This window comes from Lytechinus pictus, chromosome 2, assembly GCF_037042905.1.
Source record: "Lytechinus pictus isolate F3 Inbred chromosome 2, Lp3.0, whole genome shotgun sequence".
Classification (NCBI taxonomy): Eukaryota; Metazoa; Echinodermata; class Echinoidea; order Temnopleuroida; family Toxopneustidae; genus Lytechinus; species Lytechinus pictus.
This window is the reverse complement of record NC_087246.1, coordinates 29319684-29341479: the sequence shown is the minus strand read 5'-3', so window position 1 is coordinate 29341479 and position 21796 is coordinate 29319684. Positions and strand designations below refer to the sequence as shown.

At 37.0% G+C, this 21796-nt stretch overlaps 1 protein-coding gene across 1 annotated transcript in view; it reads right to left on the bottom strand.

The window, feature by feature from the left end:
• The window catches only part of LOC129281747 (ubiquitin-protein ligase E3B-like), a 36434-nt gene that overhangs the window by 12784 nt on the left and 1854 nt on the right, over positions 1-21796 (bottom strand). Inside the window, exons 2-19 of the mRNA XM_064115125.1 lie at positions 21257-21383; positions 20212-20276; positions 17987-18046; positions 15298-15402; positions 14257-14356; positions 13721-13889; positions 12731-12836; positions 10703-10823; positions 8363-8397; positions 7297-7326; positions 6474-6586; positions 4490-4635; positions 3698-3862; positions 3112-3283; positions 2499-2617; positions 1872-1983; positions 1405-1504; positions 535-654 (exon numbers count right to left, since the gene is read on the bottom strand). Of these exons, the coding sequence (XP_063971195.1) occupies positions 535-654; positions 1405-1504; positions 1872-1983; positions 2499-2617; positions 3112-3283; positions 3698-3862; positions 4490-4635; positions 6474-6586; positions 7297-7326; positions 8363-8397; positions 10703-10823; positions 12731-12836; positions 13721-13889; positions 14257-14356; positions 15298-15402; positions 17987-18046; positions 20212-20276; positions 21257-21383 (1965 nt within the window). The remainder of the gene's footprint in view (positions 1-534; positions 655-1404; positions 1505-1871; positions 1984-2498; positions 2618-3111; positions 3284-3697; positions 3863-4489; positions 4636-6473; positions 6587-7296; positions 7327-8362; positions 8398-10702; positions 10824-12730; positions 12837-13720; positions 13890-14256; positions 14357-15297; positions 15403-17986; positions 18047-20211; positions 20277-21256; positions 21384-21796) is intronic.

The window sequence follows — 21796 nt, the reverse complement described above, 5'->3', positions numbered from 1 at the left end:
ATAATCAAAGTGTAAGATTGGAAACATAATAATAATTAGTAATTATACTTGCTTTATAAAGTTAAGTAACACTTACTTTATCAGAACTCTCTCTCAGCACTCTACAGTAATGCAGAATAATTACCCGGCATTAGCAGAGCAGCTGTTACACGTTTCAAGGAACAAATTCCGACCAGGAGCCCATTCACCTCACCTGGGTTGAGTGCATCGCAATGTGGGTAAATTTCTTGCTGAAGGAAAACACGCCATGAGAGACGAGCAGGGTTCTCACAGGAGCATTTTCTGTGAAGCAGTTTATAGAGATTTTATATACCCTGGTTGGACTGGAGGACTGATTCAGCCCCTAGACAGGTTTTACTGATTACCGTAATTTGTAATGCAAGAAGCTCTTTATAACTTTATGAATAACAGTAACATGTTATTTGGTGCTAAAGCATTCTCAATCAATGAGCTGTAAATTCTAAATAAAACATTTGCTGTAATTTTAAAAATTTGAATGCAGAGTTTTTTCTTTTTGTACAATTTGCAACTTACCTCAACAAGCCTATTTCTATGTACTGTGATGTATGTCGAGTGCGGCTGTGACATTGGGGATTCTGTATAACCTAGAGTCTTCTTCTCATCACTCACCCGTTTTCTGAATAATATCACTCTCTGAAAGAGTATAAGTAACAAAAGTGTGAATGATTACTATGAAGTTTTACATATAGAATCATGCACACAATTACAAAGAAAAATTATGCTTAAAATAACTGAAACATTTTAAACAAGGCTCAAGATTAGACAAGCTCCTTTTGAATAAGATAGGTCCTTGTCTTAAAGAAAGTTGTGATTGATCCTATAAACTGGAACTACATGTATATGGAAATCCACTGTTTGTAGACAAATAGGAGCACACCAAATTGTCAAGACAACAGTGAATGCATGAGTATGCATCATATCTAGGCATTTTATTGAATAAACATGAATTCTAGATGTTGTTATTGCTGGCTTTCCATAGTTGTGGTTGATCGGATCATCGCAACGCTTTGTAAGACAGGGCCTAGGACCAAATATTAAAGATAATTTAATCAAACAGAGCAGATCAGAAACATTAGGCTGTGATGTTGCGCTATCCGCATACTCCCCTGACATTAAGCCAAGGGCATTTGAACTGTTTCAGAGGTAACAATTATTCTAATGCCCAAGTAAAATGATGTGTGATGTGGATCCTTGTTCTTTCAAAACTATTCCAATGGTACATGTACCTTGTGTATGTTATTCTTACTAATGCCCTCAATGTGTATCATTTCATCATGTCAGTGCAAGAATGCCCTTAACATAGCATTTCCGTGCACCGCATCCGTGCAAAAATGCCCTTTTTGCACACATGCGATGCGCAAAATGATTTGTGTATTGACTCACCTCTCTGTGTGGTATGACATGAGGTATTTTTTGAAGGATGAGATCTGCTCTCTTTGAGCTTTTCTCCAGTTCGGACTTGAACGAGCTCATCTTCAAGTCCCTGAAAGTCAATACAAGAAAATCAATAAAAGATACATTTGATTATCCAAATCATCCACATCAACAAGGAACTGGGGAGTTGGTGAATTTCACTGTTGGAACAATGGCGGCTATGTATCGCTTGTATTGGATTTGTACATGAAATCATGTTCTTGAGCCATTTTGGTCTGACATGCAGGTGAAAAATCATGACTGACTTCACAGCCACGTACCAGGGTGTCACAAATTTGGTCGCAAAATATGCATGGGACTCAAAAGAAGAAAGTCATCAAGCATCGTGAGCGAAAGCCTCTCGTATTAAATATTTTGCGAAAAATATATCCAGGGGCTGAATCGGCACTAAGGGTTGTGTACGAGTTAATACTTACTTGACAAGCCAATGTGAGGAAGGAGCAAATTGTCTTCTACAATTCTTATCATAGAGCAACATTAGTAGGGTGTGAGTTGAGTTGAACAGACTCTGCAGCTTGGGATTCTCGTCTGAGAAGACAAGAAATGAGAGCCATGTTTGCATTACCAAGTGAGTTTCATGTAAAAGTCAATGAATATTTATTTCACAAGAAAAGATCAGTCTCTCAATGCATTGTACTTTGTTTTCTCCCCTTTTTTCTTTTCAAGGCCTCAATTAATTTCAAACCCTTAGCTGATGAAGTTGGTGGTCTCTTCTGAAATCGTTTATCCTTTGTTAATGCTTATTATCAATAAGGGGAAAAAACATAGATGAATGATGTCTACAGTATTGATAATGTAAATTTGTTTTCCAATTATTGTCATTTCTATATTTCGCTCCTTGGTATCTCAAATATGAATAGATAAATGAGTAAATTATATGATATCATGAAATGGAGAAATAAAATCAATGAAAAATGTGAGATTTGCACCGCAGCAATCACCTTTGTCAAGACATTAATCTACATTTCTTTACCCAGATTGTACTTACAAAAGATCTATGGTGGCATAAAACAAAAATCAACCTGTGAATCTAATCTATTTACCCAAATTGTGCTCCCAAATGACTTTGAAAACGAATAGGTTGAGAAATGAAGACACTGCTAGAAGATCTTCAGGATGAAATGGAATCTGTTGATCATAAAACTCTCCATCATCTAAGATTCTATAGTAAAACAGAAAAAAGGAACATTGATTGGCAACAATGCCAACAATTACACAATTAAACAATGTCAAAATGTCTAATTCAATGTTTTTAATACACTTACCATTATAGTGCTTTTAATTGCTGGATTCTTTGTGAAAATTGAAATATGACTGCACATCAGATTGACCTTAGCACCCTCTCTTGATAATGTTACTCTTTTCATTATCAAGGCCATTCAAAAACTCATGTTAAATCTAGATTAAGTTATTGCATACAACAAAAAATTAGGCAAATGTCGCATCCTAATTTTTTTTAAATCCAATTTCACTGGTAAATTTTACCCATATACAGATAAGTTATTTCTTTTACAGCACATCTACATCCTTTTCAAGTATCGATTTCGTTCATATATTTGTATATATCTTCTGAAAAGAACAACATTCATTCACGTGAGAGATACACAGACTTAATCAATAAGCCGGTAGTATAGTTATCATGCAAGTAATACATACGCAATGAGGTAGCTGGCACTGTCACAGAAGAGCATTAGCACAGAGAGAATAGACTGCTGTTCCGATGGACTACTAGCCAAACAGTCCTGGAACACTCTGAGACCACCATGAGGACCTAGTTCTGCTATGAATCTCCACAGCCTGGGCAGGAGCAGGTCCCGATAACTTAGGCCTAAAAGAAGTATGAAGAAGAAAAAAAAAAAGTCACTCGAAATAAGACACTTATCAAAGTTTTGGCAAGGAGTATAACAACTACAATATATTGTAACTCAGTGAAATAACTGTCATTGGGCAATTCCATAAAGTATATATATCTCCGACTATCTATAAATGGGACCTTCTAGAAAGACTACAACATTGACACAACATGGGGTTTGGATATATACAAAAAGGTGGATTATTTTATGGACTACTGTAATTGCTAAAATAAGTTACAGATAATAAATAACTATATGAGTATCAACAAATTATCTTACATTCAATGATACCTGCTTTACTTTGTATACTTCAGTGACAAAAAAAAAATATCAACTCTAAAACTTGAGTTACAGAACTTTTTTGAAAGGTTTATTTATTTTGTAATTACCAGTTAGTATATCTCTCCTGAGTTCTGTCAGGGTACTAAGAGAAGTCTGATACATGGAACACAAAGAACAAACAATGATCACTTCCTGTGAGCTCAGGCTCTTGCATGACTTTTGATTTCCCAGCTTTGATGTCATGCGCTGCAATTTCTTCAGAATATTGCCACCTGTATAAAGTAAGAAAATAAATAAAACAATCTCTGGTTTTATCCCTTGGATAGCTGTGGATAAGGTTGATGTTGTCACACTTGCAGTCATTGCCCTTTTCCATTCTTGCAGCTATACATATCATGCAATGACTCATCAACAAAATGTAATAAAATATTAAAATCTATTTGCCTCATCCACAACACAATCACAACTATTGTCATTTTTTTGTTTACAATGTTGATTCTTTTTTGTTACTTCTTCATCTTCCACGTTTTCCTATTCCTCTTCTTATCCATCTTCTTTTTCTCCTCCTCTTTCTCTTCATCTTCTTCTTTCTTGCTGCTCATCCTTCTCAGTCTCCTTCTCCTTCATTTCTCCTTCTTATTCTCTTTTTCCTCCATCTCCATCCCTTCCTCCTCCTCCTCCTCCTCCTCTGTTACCATCTACCATCCTCATCACTTTCATTTCATGTGCACTAATCCCATTACTGCATGTTGCGGGGGGGGGGGGGGGGGTACAGACATGTATTTAATACTGCCACCATAACCACAATAATCATAATTCTTCACCATCGTCCTAAAACCAAAAACATCATCAGCTTTTTTTGAAGAATCATCATCACTCCTGTCACTTCCTGTTCTAACCTTTATTTTGATTCTTGCCGTCTGAATGACTGGAGGCCTCATCTGGTTGTGGTCCTTTGAGCACACCCAGAACACAGGTCTGAAGTATGGTCTGACCCCAAAGATGCTGCAATTGCTGGGTCACGAAGCCCATGGCTTCCTGTAACCTGCAATGAAAATAATAATGATAATAATAAGAGTACTTGTCAGGTAGTCCTGGTCTAGTGGATACGACTCTCGTTTTACAATTAGAGGGACGTGGGTTAGAATCCCACCCATGGTGTGCTTTCCTTCAGCAAGAAATTTACCCATGTTGTGCTGGACTCAACCCAGGCGAGGTGAAGCTCAGGATTATTTCCTTGAATGCAATGAGTACTGTAAGGCAGCTCGAGCTAAAGCTGGGGTAATAATAATAATAATAATGATAATAATGTGCCTCACAGATTATTTCAAGATAGATGGTGCTATATGAATGCCTTTTATTACTTATACTGCGCAAAGCAAGATAAGAAGACTAAAAAAAAAGGATTTCAAGAAAAGACTAAAGCAAGTGGTTCTGGAATACAGACCAGAGAAAGAAATAGCAAAGCTGAAGCAGGAATTGTTAAAAGTTGTCCGACTCCACAACAAGTTCAGAAAGATGGAATTTAATACAAAGTCAGGAAATAACTAGCCTCTTGTCGAGGCCCTGGCGGCTGCTTCCCGAGCGAAGCGAGGGATTCCCTAATTCGCGAAGCGAATTAGGCCTGGCGCGAGCCAGGGCCTCTTGACATCTGAACTGAATTATATATTCATGAGGAACGTCTTCCTAATGAATATACATGAGTCATGATATTACCGGTCACCGAGTAAACCAATGAAATGTCAGAGCTGTTTCGTTTTGGGTTCGGAATACTATATAGTATAGTAGTCCATTATTCTGCAGGGGATTCATTTAATTGCGGGACACTAAAGGGGATATAACCAGCAAAATGCTACAAGTAGTGGTACTACTACTACTACTACTACTGGCCGTAACAGACCCATCACCGCCCCGAAACTTCTAGGGAGATACTGCTCAGCCGCTGGTCAGACTCAAGTCAACTCCCAGCAACTCCACCCCAGCTTACCTCACTGCACTGCACAGCAGAGATCGATAATCGACGCCCCGGTTCGACCGGTGGAATCGCATGAAAATATTACATTTTTTCCATATCCTGTGGGTAGATTTACAAAGACATCTTGTCCTTTCAGTGCAGAGTTAATTTCATCGACTTGCAAATCCTTAAATCGGTCAATATTCAGCATTTTAGAGTCATATTCAGCGCTCTTTGATATTTCGTCGTCAAGGGTCGCCATTCAAGATGAGCTCATGAATATCTAATATGACGTCATAGCAGCTCGCGCTCTCATTGGATGATTTTCACCGACCAGTTTTTGGTCGGTGAATTGGTAAAAACAATAAAAAACAAAAGAAAGTCTGTGAAATTCGGGTCAGATGTCAAGAGGCCCTGTCTCGCGGCGCTCTGCTTCGCTCTCTCCCTTGCTTTGCCATGTTCGCTCGGAAAGCTGCCGACAGGGCCTCGACAAGAGGCTAGGAAAGAACAGAACTGTGGTTAAGAGCAGTTCTCCCCTCACCATTATGCTAAAAACCTACTAGACTCTGAATGAAAACAAGGGGCTCAGAATTTAGTGAAGAAAAAGTATACGTACATGAAAAATATTTCCAGAACATATATTGTGATAACAAAAAGCAATATACATACAAATCTCTTGAGAAGCAATCTTAGAGTAAACCTTCCGAAGCAGAATTTCACCACAAGACTCTCTCTCTACTTCTGTCTCTGTCTCCCTCAGTTCTTTTTTAGACTAGTAAGAATACTCTACTTTTTCTGGTAATATGACATCCCTGTCCCTCAAATTTCACTCTGCTTCTTTCATTTTCCTTTGTGAAACATGATCCATGACACCTCCTTCATTATCCCTACGAAGATGCAATACCCTCAAAGTTCATCTAAACACTGACCTATTATCGAACGGCTGTGAGAACCATCCTAACACAGGATGCCACGATGTGGTATTTGACTTCTTCTTTCCAACAAATGCCTGGCAGTGGTTCAATAACGTGGTTGTCACATTCTACACATAAACAGATATCAAGAACATAAATAAAAAGGGATTCACAAATGTATGAAATTTGAAAATAGCTCACTTTAGTACATGAAATCTGGCAATATAAAAATTGTACAATCATATCAAGTCATGTAAGGTGTATAATACTGATGAGAAAATGACACCTACCCTTCTCACAAGAAATAACAACATTACATGCAGAAATAATTTTTTACCATCCCACATTTGTTGCTTCATTATAAAACATCTATTTCACATCAAATATTTTACCCTACTTTCATTTGTTTCAGACCTTTTCAGACGTTTTTACTTGGGAAGGAGGTCACTTCAGACCACAGCCACAAAACATGCCTGATCAGAGAAAGATTTTCACAGAAAAAGACACCTGTATAGGATGCCACTATGGGTCTGTTTGTTGGGGGGGGGGGGTTGCTGACAATATTGTTTTGTATAATATAATTATACTAATCAAAATGAGAAGTGTAATAATTCTATTTTGTTATCATCTCCCTCGACTTGGGTGTTTTGATTGAGAATTGTGCCATCTCTTCTATAAAAGAATACGTGAAATCAAAATCGTAACTAAAAACAGACAAATCTAATGTGTGATGGACATGTCATTTGAATAACAATTCATCATGCAAGAACATGTTACAAAAGATGAAATCTATGGCTACATTCTAAACATTTTCAGATCATCTACGAATGCACCTTACCATGAATATCTGTAGATTATTAATCAGGCTCTGTAAAGAAAATCAAAACCATAGAGGAAAGACAGTGGATGAAAATAATCTTAATTATTCATAAGCTGAACAAAATAGAAAGAAGTCTACATCTGAATAATGTGCATATCTGTATTTGTTGTTTTGAAGAATCTTGTGCCAAATTCATTGATTCAGTAGCTTGTAGTCATATTTCCTGAGATGTTTATTGGTACATTTCATGCACTGTACATCTCACATTTTTGTTGCAATAATAATAATAATAATAATTCAATACTTATATAGCGCCTAACAAAAATTTTCTAAGCGCTTTACATCACAAAACCTAACTACTTAACTTAATAAACTAAACTTACTTATCAACTTAACTACCTTACATAACTAAACATCCAACGTAACTACCTTACATATCTAAAATACTAGCTTAACTACGGGCATATTAACTGTAAAAATTATACTATTTACGGAAGAGATATGTCTTAAGTGCTACTTTAACGGAACTTAGAGAAGAATGGGATCTTAAGCTAAGAGGAAGTGAGTTCCAGAGTGTAGGAGCCACAACTGAAAAGGCTCTGTCGCCATGGGTGTGGGAGGTTGCACTGGGAACAACTAAAAGGTTCTTGTTGGATGACCGAAGTGATCGGGAGGGTTGGTAGGTGTTGATCATCAATAAGCAACTACATGCACACACTATATGCTGAATATATTTAACCTTGTACAGTTTGGCTACTTTGAAGAAAAAAAAAAGTTGGGGAAGGCTTATTCATGCCTTGAGATTTCAGCTGGCACATAAATTGCTAATGATGTCTCTCAAAGAATATGTCATTAATGATTCTCCAAACAATTTTTCAGATTTCAGCTGGCACATAAATTGCTAATGATGTCTCTCAAAGAATATGTCATTAAGGATTCTCCAAACAATTTTTCGCAAAGCACTGCAAAGTATGTTGAAGGCTGTTTGAGCCCCCCCCCCCCATTCTGGTCAAAACAACGTTAACTTTTTACCCATTTAACAAATTGCATACATTTGAATAATAAAATATATACAAACACTTACTTCATTATCAAGATGAGCTAGGTGAACCATGTTTGCTAATTTTAGAAGAAAAAAAATATTATGAAACAATAATATTAGGAAAAGAATGATCATTGCAAAAGTATGCATCATATTCAGACAACACTTTGAATGGACATACATGTATACATTCTAGATGTTAGCATCTCTGACTTGCCATACGGTATTTGTGATTAATCACATCAATCGCAACTGTTTGTAAGACGGTACCCAGGTATCTACTATATCACCCAGAGTGGAAACAAGACAATATTCACTTAGCCGCCTCGTGGCAAATTCATTATCTCACTAAATGGAATTTTCATTCTACAAAGTCCAAAGTAATTGACAGATGAAGTGGACATTAGACCATTTGGGAACTGGACTAAATGAGAACTAGAATAAGTGGGTATTAGACCAAGAGTAATATAGACCAAATGGCAATTAGACGAAATTGATAGTAGACCAAATGGCAGTATTCTCAAGAGTTTTCCATTGTACAATGGTACAAAACCATGGACTATGCAGATGTTTGTACACAATACATGTAATAATAATAATAATATTCCGCATTTATATAGCGCTTAATACATCGGAACGACGTCTCTAAGCGCTTTACAGACATATTATTACCCCGGTCATCGGATCCTTGCATGCCCGCATACAATGTATGCACCTTCTCCACTCCCTGGGGAGCATTCCAACAAGAGTTCCAAGACTCAATTGCTAGGCATACTACATAGGCTTTCACATCCTACCGGGTACCCATTTAACACCTGGGTGGAGAGCGGCAAAGTGTGGATTAACGCCTTGCCAAAGGACGCTAGGCCATGGTGGGATTCAAACACACGACCCTCTGATTACAAGGCGAGAGTCAGAACCGCTACACCACGATGCTTCCATGTAAGGATTATTTCATCACATACAATTTAAAAAAATCCAATTAAATGCACGCTTTTGGCAAAGGCTGCTCAGACAGAAGCATGATAATATGATAAATTTGAATAATCCATGTGGTTGTACCATGGTACAATTGAAACCTCTTTTGAGAATACTGGCCAATGGGTTCAGCTAACATGGTATTACACTATCTGAGAAGTAAAAGTGAATAATAATAATAATAATAGATGCAATTTATAAGGCGCCAAATCCATTAAAAATATAATGCTCAAGGCGCACAGGTGAAAAAGTGAAAAGAGTGAGAAAAAATAGCATATATAGAGGTGAAAAATAATATTGGTTAATCATGTGTATGCAGCATTGTACAAGTATGTTTTCAGTTTTTTTTAAATATAATTCTACAGACTTGGTGTCACGGATAACAAGAGAAAGAGAGTTCCAGAGTGAAGGACCCGCATGTATGAAAGCCCTATCCCACCATTTTGATGTACATTTGGGAACAAACAGAAATCCTGAGTTTTGGGACCGTAAAGATCGAGAAGGGGTATATCTATTAATGAGAGTGATATTGTACTGTGGAGCGGTGCCGTGAACACAGTGATAAACAAGCAAAAGAATTTTGAATATTACACGATCACTAATTTGCAACCAGTGCAGATCTTTGAGTACAGGGGTGATGTGGCTTGATTTGGTACTCAATGATATTATATGAGCAGCAGCATTCTGAAGTTTCTGTAAACATGTTAATTGAGATTTGGGAAGGTTGAACAGTAGGGCATTGCCAAAATCAAGTCTAGATGATATTAAAGCATGTACAATCTTCTCTGTGGCACTACGGGTCAGGTATTTACGTATGAAACCAAGGTTACGTAACTGGTAACGGACAGATTTGCAAACATGTTGAATATGAGAAGACATAGTCATGCTTGAATCGAGGAACACGCCAAGATTACGACAAGCTTGAGATACGGCAATATTATGACCTGCAATGTTAATAGATGTAACAGTTATTTTAGACAACTGACTCTTCGAACCGAACAATAAGAATTCACATTTAGCAAAGTTTAACTTCAAAGAATGTGAATGTTAATAGATACTGGCCCGTATTCTGGAGTCAGGTCTAATCTAAACTCTGGTCTAAAGTTGTGGTTTAACTATGGATAGCCAATTGTGACATAAATCTCTTACAGTAGAGGTTCATAATATCAGCTCATTTGACTCTCAAATCATTCTGAACTGTCTGGGAAGCACAAATAAGATACCGGTGATTGTCTTCACCATTAAAGAATTAAGAAAGAGCACAGTAAACATAAGAAACGTACCATGTGAACAAATTTCGACATGTTTGGCTTCCCATAATTTCAGCACAGAGTTCAACCACGGTCTAAATTAAACCCGAGTTCAGATTACGGGCCACTGAGTCTAACATCATAATCCACTTACCAAGGAGACAGAGAGAATAAGTAGCATCCACCATGGACAGGATAGACCTGCATCCTCCTTCTGTGCTAAGGTACTTCAGGCAAAGAGGCAAGAGGGCGCTGTTCTTCATCGCTGTCAGCATCTGGCAAAATGGAGATGCGTTCAATGTTCCTTACATGTCAGCCTTTCAAAAATCATGGGCCATTGTTATTTGCATGTGTGACCAAATCGTGAAAAATTGTTCATTCAACCCATTTTTTAAAAGTCATTATCTATCTCAAAAGTCATAACATTTTGGACTGAGTTTAAAATCTGACTCCAAAAAGTAAAGGTTCTTTTTTTTTAAATGAGAGTCCTTCATTTCATTCCAAAGTCAATGTTTGGTTGATTATGCATGTGACATTACATGAAAAAGAGGCATATTACTCATCTGTATCAAACCTATCCTTGATGGGTTTTGTTTAAAAAAATCTCACCATGTATGAACGCTAATTACATTTTCCATAAAGGTTTGTGGCACCATATCTAAGCGAGGCTTAGTCCAACTCTATGTACTTCTAGTGACTGCCTATAATCCCCAGCTCACAAAGGCCATATGTTTCAATTTTCACCAATAGTTTCTAATTATGTACAATAAAAGGAACTCCAATTTTCGATGTATTTCAAATTCTCTTTTTTCATACTTTCTCATACATCTTCTAAAGCTACTCACAGCAGATAGAATAAAAGGTAGACCACTTTTCTGATCTACCTTTTGTGGTCTTAATACACAGGTTTCCACGCATTTCAATTCCTGTTTGTATAGTTTCACTTACTTGTGCTATTAACAGGTGGTGCTAAATGGCTGAACAAGCCACTCACTGGGAGAAAATGTAAAGGTGACCGCACACCTTACGACTGGTCTGCGACCCGATTTTGGAACAAATCGCATTTTTCTCATTTTCTGAAGATGTGAATGGAACATATCATTTTATTTGAGGTTAAAATTAACTGAAATAATAATAATATAACCATTTTGAAAGATTGCAAGCCCTTATTTCAGAGTAAAGTCCAAATTGGTTTCAAATCGTAGCCAATCGTACGACTGCTATGACGTCATTACGACTAGATATTAAATTCGCTTTTATTCTAAGAAGGATGATAGCATAGTCACAAATATGATCATAGGTATTCGTACGATGATTTAGAACATTACACAGTAAGATATTCCAAGTCTCAATATTAGCATCAAATTCTACAACATTTATTCTAAAATCGGGTCGGAGACCAGTCGTAAGGTGTGCGGTCGCCTTAAGATGTAGAACACTGTTCTGCGGAGCGTTTCATCAATATTTTCATCCGACAAGTTGTCAGATCTGACATCTTTCCATGATTTTGATTGGCTGAGAGGCACTGTTCCTCTGGTAACTGTCGGATAAAATGGGACTTGTCGGATAAAACGTCCGACAAGTCCTTTCATGAAGCGCTCCCCTGCTCAGCCAATCAACATCAGAGAAAGATGTCAGATCTGACAACTTGTCGGATGAAAATGTTGATGAAACACTCCCCTGATCTAACTTATGCAGTCTTAATACACAGGTTTCCATGTATTTCAATATCTGTTTGTAATTACATTTTTTTCTCTTACATCAGCCCTAGCTGCTGAAAGATGGCTGAACAAGCCAGGCACAGGGATAAAATGAAAGCTTTTCTTTTCTAACTTATGTGGTCTTACTAAATAGGTTTCTATGTATTTTGATTTCTGTTTGTATGCTTTCACTTACTTCTGCTTTAGCTACGGATAGATGGCTGAGCTAGACAGGCACAGGGATAAAATGAGAGAACCGCTTTTCTATTCTAACTTATGTGGTCTTAATGCATAGGTTTCGATGTAATTCAAATTCTGTTTGTATACTTTAACTTACTTCTGCTGTAGCTACAAATAGATGGCTGAACAGGCCAGGCAAGGGAGAACATGAAAGACGGAGATTGCTTTTCTGATCTAACGTCTGTGGTATTAATAAATATGTTTTAATGTATTTTGATTTCTGTTTGTATACTTTCACTTACTTCTGCTTTAGCTACAGATAGATGGCTGAACAAGCCAGGCACAGGGAGAACATGAGAGATAAAGATACAGAGTAGATTGGATGAGAAATTCCCAGCTACAAGAGGTCTGTAAACCAAAAAGGAAAGAAAACAAAGTAAAACAATAAAGTGAAGACTGAAACAGTACACAACATCCACAAGTGAATAACACATTCTGTTGGAGGATTTTGTACGTCATTCCATTTGGTCAACAAATAAATGTTACTTTAATACCTTGTAAGTAAACACACACAATTACCTCCCCTCCCCCAAGAATTGAAACACTATGGCCCGTATTCTGAAGTCGGGTTTAACTTAAACTCGGGTTTAAAGTTGTGGTTTAAGTATGGACAGCCAATCGTTACATAAATCACCAACGGTAGAGATGTCATATTTCAGCTCATTTGGATCTCAAATCATTCATAATTGTCTAGGAAGTATATATAGATTATTGTATTCACCATCGATGAATCAGGAAAGAGCACAGTAAACATAAGAAACGTACAACTTAATAAAAAAATTGATACTTTTGGCTTCCCATACTTAAACCACAACTTTAAACCTGAGTCTAAGTTAAACCTGACTTCAGAATACGGGCCTATAAATCATCAATAAATAAATGCTAATTTCAGCAGTGCAGGAGGGGCAGCATTTTCATGTCATCATTGTATTTTCTTCTCATCCCTGAAAAATTATCTTCTGCAAACAAAACAAAAGGTGACAACTGAGAAATTAAAAATCATCAATAAATTAGAACTCTATTCTAAGTGATGGGGCATTTTTATGTCTTTTCCTGCTGTCCTCCTTGAAAAGGTTAGCTTGGGCATGATGATATATTCTTCAAAAAAAATATTAGAAAATTAGTAGTTACTTAGATCACTTTATTTGAAGTTAATCTTAGCTCAACACAATAGATATGCAAGCAAAATGAATCAAATGTGATATCAATGAAGAGAGAATACCAATACGTACCTCCATGCTACGACCATGGTCGCATTAAGGATCGTCGGAGACAGAGCGGGCTGTCGCTTTGTCAAGCCCTCCTTGAGCAAGGTATGGATGACAGGATACAGCCCCTTGGCAACAAGATGACCCATGACATTGGAACATATCTGTCCCATGCTCGCTCGTAAGGCGTCAGCTAAAATGTAATAAAAATATCAAGATCAACAGATAGCTGCAGTTGGGGTTTTTGTAGACCGACCAGGGCAGGATTTGATCTCGATTTATATTTTCAGTTACAATTTAATAATGGTCCGATGCAAACTTTCATAGGTAATTTCTAACCAATGGTGTGTTAATTGATTTATTAGCAGGTGAACTCAATAAAATATAATAGAATAGAAAGTGGAATAGAGTTTAACGACCAATACACATTATGTAATTGTTATGCATATTCTTCTTCTTCCCTCATATAGAGAAGTCATCATCTCCCCTTTCCTGCCCCAAATTTGCTGAATCCAGCAAAAGATGTTCATGGTCAGATCTGATAGGGCAGAAAAATTTACCTTTTGGTATCTGAAATATCTTCCATGTAGCAGTATCTGTGAATGTGATGAGCATGTGAAGGTGAAGGGCTATGCTCTTGGCAGCAATTGGCAAGTCAGGCTATCAAACAAAGTTAGAATACAAAATTATTAGTAATATGGAAAAGAAATAACACCATTCAACAAAAGATAAATATTCATATTCAATTATATATTTTTGCTGTTTCTGAATCCATTTGAATTACAGAATAATGGGCATGACTCATCATTTTGACGAGAAAAAAAAGTAATTATAAGATTGCCTTTAAATATTGATTGCTTTTGATGATGTTTTTTTTTCATTAGAGTTTTTAAACCTTTCAGTTGATTGTCTCCAAAGTCAACACTCACTCTATTTCCATGTATCAATTTGTTTGATTTTAGTTTACATGTGTGAATTTATAATTTTTATAAATGTTTGCATTTTCGTATACCACTGACCAGTGTGGGAGAACTTTATCAGTCACTACCAACTGGTTGGTGGTAATTTCAATATCCTTATTTATTTAGTTTCTTTACCCGAAATCAAATATCTAATGTAGATAGACTGCCAACTGCACACAGCACACAAAGTTATACCTGTCATTTCCAGACCAGAAATATACTACTTACCCAACATCTACATTTTTCAAATAAAGACCGTTGTAAACCTTCAACCTTTGGCCTTGTGAGCCCAAAATCTACCAGATCACCCTCATTTACATATCTACATAAATACCTGAAATGATCTCACAAAAAAATCAATTATTGCAAGAAAGAGATATTTGGCCTTTGACTTCCAAATCTAATCAGATCACTATCGCTCCCATACGAGCCAAGTTTGACTCAGCTAGAGCTCTGAATATTTTTAACTATTTTCTTCCGGGGCAAAACTGCACAAGCTGAATATTTCATTAAGTACCGGTATGCAAAGTTCTTAACAGGAAAAAAAATTAACCTGTCTTTTATCATATCAATACAATTTAACTAATCAGTTACTCATGAATATTCAAAGAAGGGATAAATAATACACTATGTCCTTACCTTAAGTTTCTTGAGTTGTGATGCACAAAGCCATAGTATCTGTTTGAGTTGCTGTATCCACGGTAACACATATTCTTTGGTAAGAGCCAGTGAAACATACCACACCTAGAATGATCACAAAAATTAAATGCTTTCAATGAGTAGTCAAAAGAAGATATTGTTATTATAATACCTTTAAATCAGTGTGTTCCTACATGTATGTATCAGTCTATTCGATGCAGGTCCTATATATATATATATATATATCTATATATATATATTGATTTACGACATTCAACTTTTTAATGGAGCGTCGTGGCCCAGTGGATTAGTCTCCTGACTTTGAAACAGAGGGTCGTGGGTTCAAATCCCAGCCATGGCGTAATTTCCTTCTGCAAGGAATGCATCCACAGTGAGCTGCACTCGACCCAGGTGAGGTAAATGGGTACCGGCAGGAAGTACTTCTTCAAAAAGCGGTGTGCACCTGAATAAGTAGCCTTGCTTAGCCGGGTAATAATAGCAGGGCCTGCTGGGAGAACAGTTTTCGGAACTGAGGTGGCTACCCTGGGTAAATATACCGTTATTATTATTATCATAATTATCATTAATATTATGCCTATATTATTATTATTAATAATAATAATAAGAGACAAGATATAACAGTGTATTTATTCACTAAAGACCATAGTTTTTAGCAGGAATTGCAAGGAGTTTCAATTGAACTAGCTCAGAGTGCACATTTCATACTTTGAGACAAAAGCTGAGCAAAAGAAACAAGCATCCGTGACCAACATAAAGACTCGAGACATGTCCAAAGACACTAGTGCTGCAAGTCAGGCGCCATGTTCGGGTTCGGTTCGGTTCGGCAAGGTTCGGCAGAAAATTGCCGAACATTGGTTCGGTTCGGGGTTCGGTAATGATAGACTGATAAAGTTATAGTTCATTCAGGTATACGTAGCGAACCGGTAGACAATTTGTACTTGATTGACTGCATGTGCTCGCGTGTCCTCTGTCACATCAAACCATTTTATCTCTATCTTGTTGACACGAAACTATGAAAGTTATAGCGCTCAACGAATCAACTGTTATCTCGAATTTGATTATCTGATGACAGATTTATTGGGTAACTCACAGTTCTAAAATGGCGACTCTTCCTCGTCGTCCATACCTGGACCACGCTTTGGATACTTGCCAAATTAACTACGCTCGCACTCGTACCAGTACCAGCTAGGCCAGCGCATGCAGTCCCTGGCCCTTGTAGCGGGACTCTGAGCTCATGAATATTTATATTTACAGTCCGGCCAAACGTGATTGGCCATTGCATCACATACGAGGCGGCCAGCGCCAGTGCACTGAACTGCAGGCATAGTAGGGCCAGGGGCGTGTCGAAGAAAGCGTGCTTATGTAATGTGCCTTTCGCTAATTGGCTCGATGGGTGAACTAAACCACCAATCGCATGTCGCTGATTGTCGCATTGGTACATACAGCCACGTGCTTTGTCACCCGCGAAACTCAGCTCACCGATTGTAGAGCAATTGCCGAGATTTCTATGATTTTATTGGTCAGATTTCATTCGACCATGAACATACAGACAAAGTGGGATGCAAAGTTTTACGACTGTAATGGGACAGGGGGAGTAGAGTGATCATCGAATTGTTTATGGTTAATTTGAGAAGTTGATAAGAAAGGGAAAAAAGTAAAGATTGGGGGTCATTTTCCCCCAAGAGATGACTGTTTCCGCTTTATCTTCATTCAACTTTTCAACGAGGGGAAGGGGATCTTGCTATATGCTATACCGTAATCATTCATGAGTGTTTGATTTTTATTTTCATCTGATTGTTAATAATAAAAAAGATAACTTCACCTCATCTCATTTCTATATTATTTGTTTTGCGTCTCTCCTTTCCATCTCTAACAGTCACTCACTTTATTTCCCACTTTCACTGGATCTCTCGTTTTCAAAACTCTTTACTTCTCTCTAAAATCATGAAAACTAGACAGTAGCGAGCCGACACCTCAATAATAATGTTAATCACCTCAATCAGATCTTTATTCTCCGCCGCAACAATACACGAGTTACGATCTTAATCACGTATCGTAATTCGTAATATTAATGGTACTTCATCTTTCACTTTCAGTTTATTGAGCTCGTTCATTCAAAATACTTTGAAGATTTTCAAACAAGAATCTTGTTCGCCACCTAAAAACAACAATATTTAAATAATTAGATTTAACCAATGAACACTCATACAGTTTTGGTTTTCTTTACCATGCTTCGGCGATTCGGCCACAGAGCGAGAGATGATGAAAGCCAGTAAAATGATTATAGCGCAAGCTCGCGCAACATCATTCATCGGATCTCCTTTCTTAATCAGGGCCGTAAAAACCACAATGTCAACATGAAAATGAAAACAAAATCTAGTAACCGCAAAATAAGCGCATACTTCCAACATACAATTGCAAAGAAGATTAGAGAATGCGCAAATATAATGATTAGAAAGGGTGTAAACTTATAAATTTATTAGCTGAAAGCCGTTTTTTTTTTTTTGGCCGAACTTCCGAACCAAGTCTTAGTGTTCGGTTCGGTTCTGTTCGGTTCGGAAGTGCCATGTTCGGCGAACTACCGTTCGGTTCGGCGGTTCGGCTACAGCACTAAAAGACACCTAACACTGCTTTCGATTCAACAAATAAAACCATTCCGTCTAATTACCTTTGCATCTTTACTTGATTCCATACTAGCAGTCAGGTATCTGCAGATTTTTTCAAACCTCTGTGAAAAAGAATTTTAAAAAAGGAGGAAATTAGGTCCACCATTGATGGGGAAGTCCATCTTGACAAGAAGATGTATTTGGTATAATCAGAACAAAGATTGATGTTAGAATATGAATGAATGTTTTTTCAATGCTTAGTTACACACACATGAGACAACAGGGTTTCTGAAACCACCTGAGCCCTGGTGGGTGTTTCATAAAGCTGCTCGTAAGTTAAGAGCGACTTTAAGAACGACTGGTGAACCTTTCTTACGTGCGTAACCATCGCCAATGAATATACCATTTACCACAATAAAGGATCACCAGTCGTTCTTAAAGTCGCTCTTAACTTACGAACAGCTTTATGAAACGGCCCCCTGGAACATAAAACCTAGCAATCAAACATAAAGCCAAGCTTTCATGACTGATTGCATTGGTTATTGTCTATGATCAATTATAAAAATCATCCCCACGATCAATCACTAAGTTTTATGTAACAGGGCCCTAGGCCCAGAAATGGTTTATTTTTTTCAAAACAATTGCAAATTCAAGTATTTTCACACCTGGTGGGTGTTTCATCAAGCTGTTCGTGAGTTGAGAGCAACTTTAAGAACGACTGGTGATCCTTTCTTGTGGTAAATGGTATATTCATTGGCGATGGTTTAGCGCATAAGAAATGATCACCAGTCGTTCTTAAAGTCGCTCTTAACTTACGAACAGCTTTATGAAACGGCCCCCTGGTGGGTGTTTCATCAAGCTGTTTGTGAGTTAAGAGCAACTTTAAGAACGACCGGTGATCCTTTCTTGTGGTAAATGGTATACACCAAAATGTTCATTGACAATGGTTTAGCACGTAAGAAAGGTTCACCAGTCGTTCTTAAAGCCGGTCTTAACTTACGAACAGCTTTATGAAACGGCCCCCCGGTGGGTGTTTCATAAAGCTGTTTGTAAAGTTACGCACAACTTTACGCACGACTGGAACATGTTCTTAGGTCATAAATCAATTATGTAGGGATATCACACAGCACAAGAAAGGATCACCAGTCATGCGTAAAGTCATTCATTTCTCACCAACAGCTTTCTGAAACAACACCCCGTTCTGTGTCTATGTACCGGTACATGTAAATGTAAACCCTATAATACATTATGCTGATACAAAAGTTTAAATCGCAAGAAAATCTAGACCAATATTAAAGAAGATACCCCGCATATAGATGGATAAACTCCAAAAACATACCCCCCTTCTCTTGATTTTTGCTCTTCTTCACACGTACAAAAAAAATCCTTTAATTTTGCTCATTACAGCATTTTTGGTACCCTAAACATACCTGGATTCACATCTTACTAAAGCTAAAAATACTAGTCTATGCTTTTCTGGTCATGCATGTACACATCGATACAATTGAGTGTATCCCCTCCCTGGGTGATTTTTATAAATGGAAAATACATCATGCTATAATGTAACAAAAATATTGAGCCCTTGCCAAGCAAATCATTTGCAGTTGTTTTACTTATAATTTCCTTTATCAAATTGTGCTCATACAACATGGGCACCAAAATATTAATGGTTGACCCAATCTGATCAAATATAAATTATGTTCTCTTACAATCACAATAACATATTTTCATTTCAATTATTCCAAATTGTTTTCTTTGGGTTGGGGGTGGGAGTAATATTAGAAAATACAGTCAATAAATCATGATACAAGACTAGAAAACAATTTAAAATTCTCGTATTTCTTTCAAACTATTAGTTTTTCCATATGAATGCTTCCATGAGATAGCTCCATCATATTTAACCGAATTATTAACTTTACATCAGACTACTCATACTCTAAGATCAAGCACAAAGCAGCTGTTTGCTACATGTATTCCTCCCACTGTTACCAAAACATATGGTGAGCGCTCATTTGCACATGCCTCTTCCGTCTTATGGAATGCACTTCCCAATTATATGAGAAATATTCATGATTTAGATTTAAGACTTAAGTTTAAGTTTAAGACTTCCCTAAAAAAGTATCTGTTTAACTTGTAATGAACTCAGTGCCCAACACTCTTTACTTATTTTCTAATTTCTTTCCTTAATTTCATCCAAGTGCATAGGGACATGTGTTGCTATGTGTTATGCGCTATAAAAGAACTGAATATTATTATTATTAAAAGACACTTAGAAGGTGAAAATTACCTTTAAATCTTTCTTCTCATCAAATATATAAAGGAACCTCTTGATAGCAGTATAAACTTCAGCAGCTACGAAGAAAGAACAAATTACCATAGTTATGTCAAAAAGGCTATTTGCACAAACATTTAGGCTCTTCACCAATTTTTTTTTGTTGTGTGCTATTATGGGAACCATACTCAGCATCTTTTACAGTGGCATTTCTGCATTCCTATTGCTTTATGTATGCTGAAATGGGATTAGAAGCAAAAAGAAGCTGAATGGGATTCTAAATGAAGCATTACGACACATATCAATATGCTAGTCATTCACTTCAGTTAAGAAGAGTTCCAAATGAATTATGAGGCCTCTGAGGGCCACTAACCAAATTTAACCTTGCAATTTAAACCACAAAGCCTGACACCTGGCCACTTTCTGACCTCTTACAATTATCTCGACATCTTGTGACACCGGGAGTCCTCGTGGGAATTAGTCAGATCTACTTTTACCATGTAAAAATTACCTTTTCTCAGTTTTGTCACTTTTTTGTACACAATAGTAATACCATTAATATATTAGCCATGTCAGATTATTAACTGCATATCCAGCAAACCATACATATTATTAATCTTTTCTTTTTTTCACACCTTCTGCCCGGCAAGAATGCGGAAAGTCTGAATTTCCTGAACCCTTGGTATCACTCAGCCGATAACCCCCCCCCCCCCCCTTCATCAGGTGAACTCAATCTATTGAACCACATGTCATGTTGGCTCAGATGAAGGGGAAAGGTGATTCCTCATATATTCCTAGAATGTGACTTGTAATTTCTGTTCCAACTTGTAATTGTCATCTATGATGAATGAATAGAAAGATTTTTATAATAGATTCCCTAAATAACAAAGTTATATAAAAATCATAGTCAATTTAAAATCTATTTAAATCAATAAATCTGTTTTTTCTTTTAAAATCTAATTTAAATCAATAAATCTGTTTTTTTAATGAATTTTAAAAAGACAAAAAAAAGGTATAATCATTATTATTACAAAGATACTACCAAAATGTAATAACTTACCTGGAAAAAAGTGTGTGATTGCATCAGGATTGTCTGGGCTACCAGGGTTTGCATCCAGAATCTTGTCAATATCCTGTAACATGGCTCTCTTGTATCTCCTCCGGCATACAAAACCTCGCACGAGAGACTTTGAAAAACAGAGAAACGGGCAGAAGTAAGATGGGAAATAAAGAGGGGAGGAAAATAATTCAAAATATTTTTCCAAAAAATAAATGAAAAAAATACACTCAGTTTCACATTTGAAACAAACACGTAGGCTACTTCCTGACTTTTCTGACCACACGATTTTCCCATCATTATGAGGTAACACCAATAGCTGTTAAACATTTAATGAAGAAAGTAGAGGTTCATGAGCGATATTGGAGCCCTCTCCAATATGGGAGAAAATCTCTGATACTGGAGACTTGCTTTGCAATAGGATAAAAGGAACAACACTGACAACAAAGCAGTGATTCCGAACCAAAATTTTGTACCAAAGTTGAGGTCAGAAGCCCATTTGATTTGTATGTGGATTCAATTAACAAAAAAAAATGTTATGAA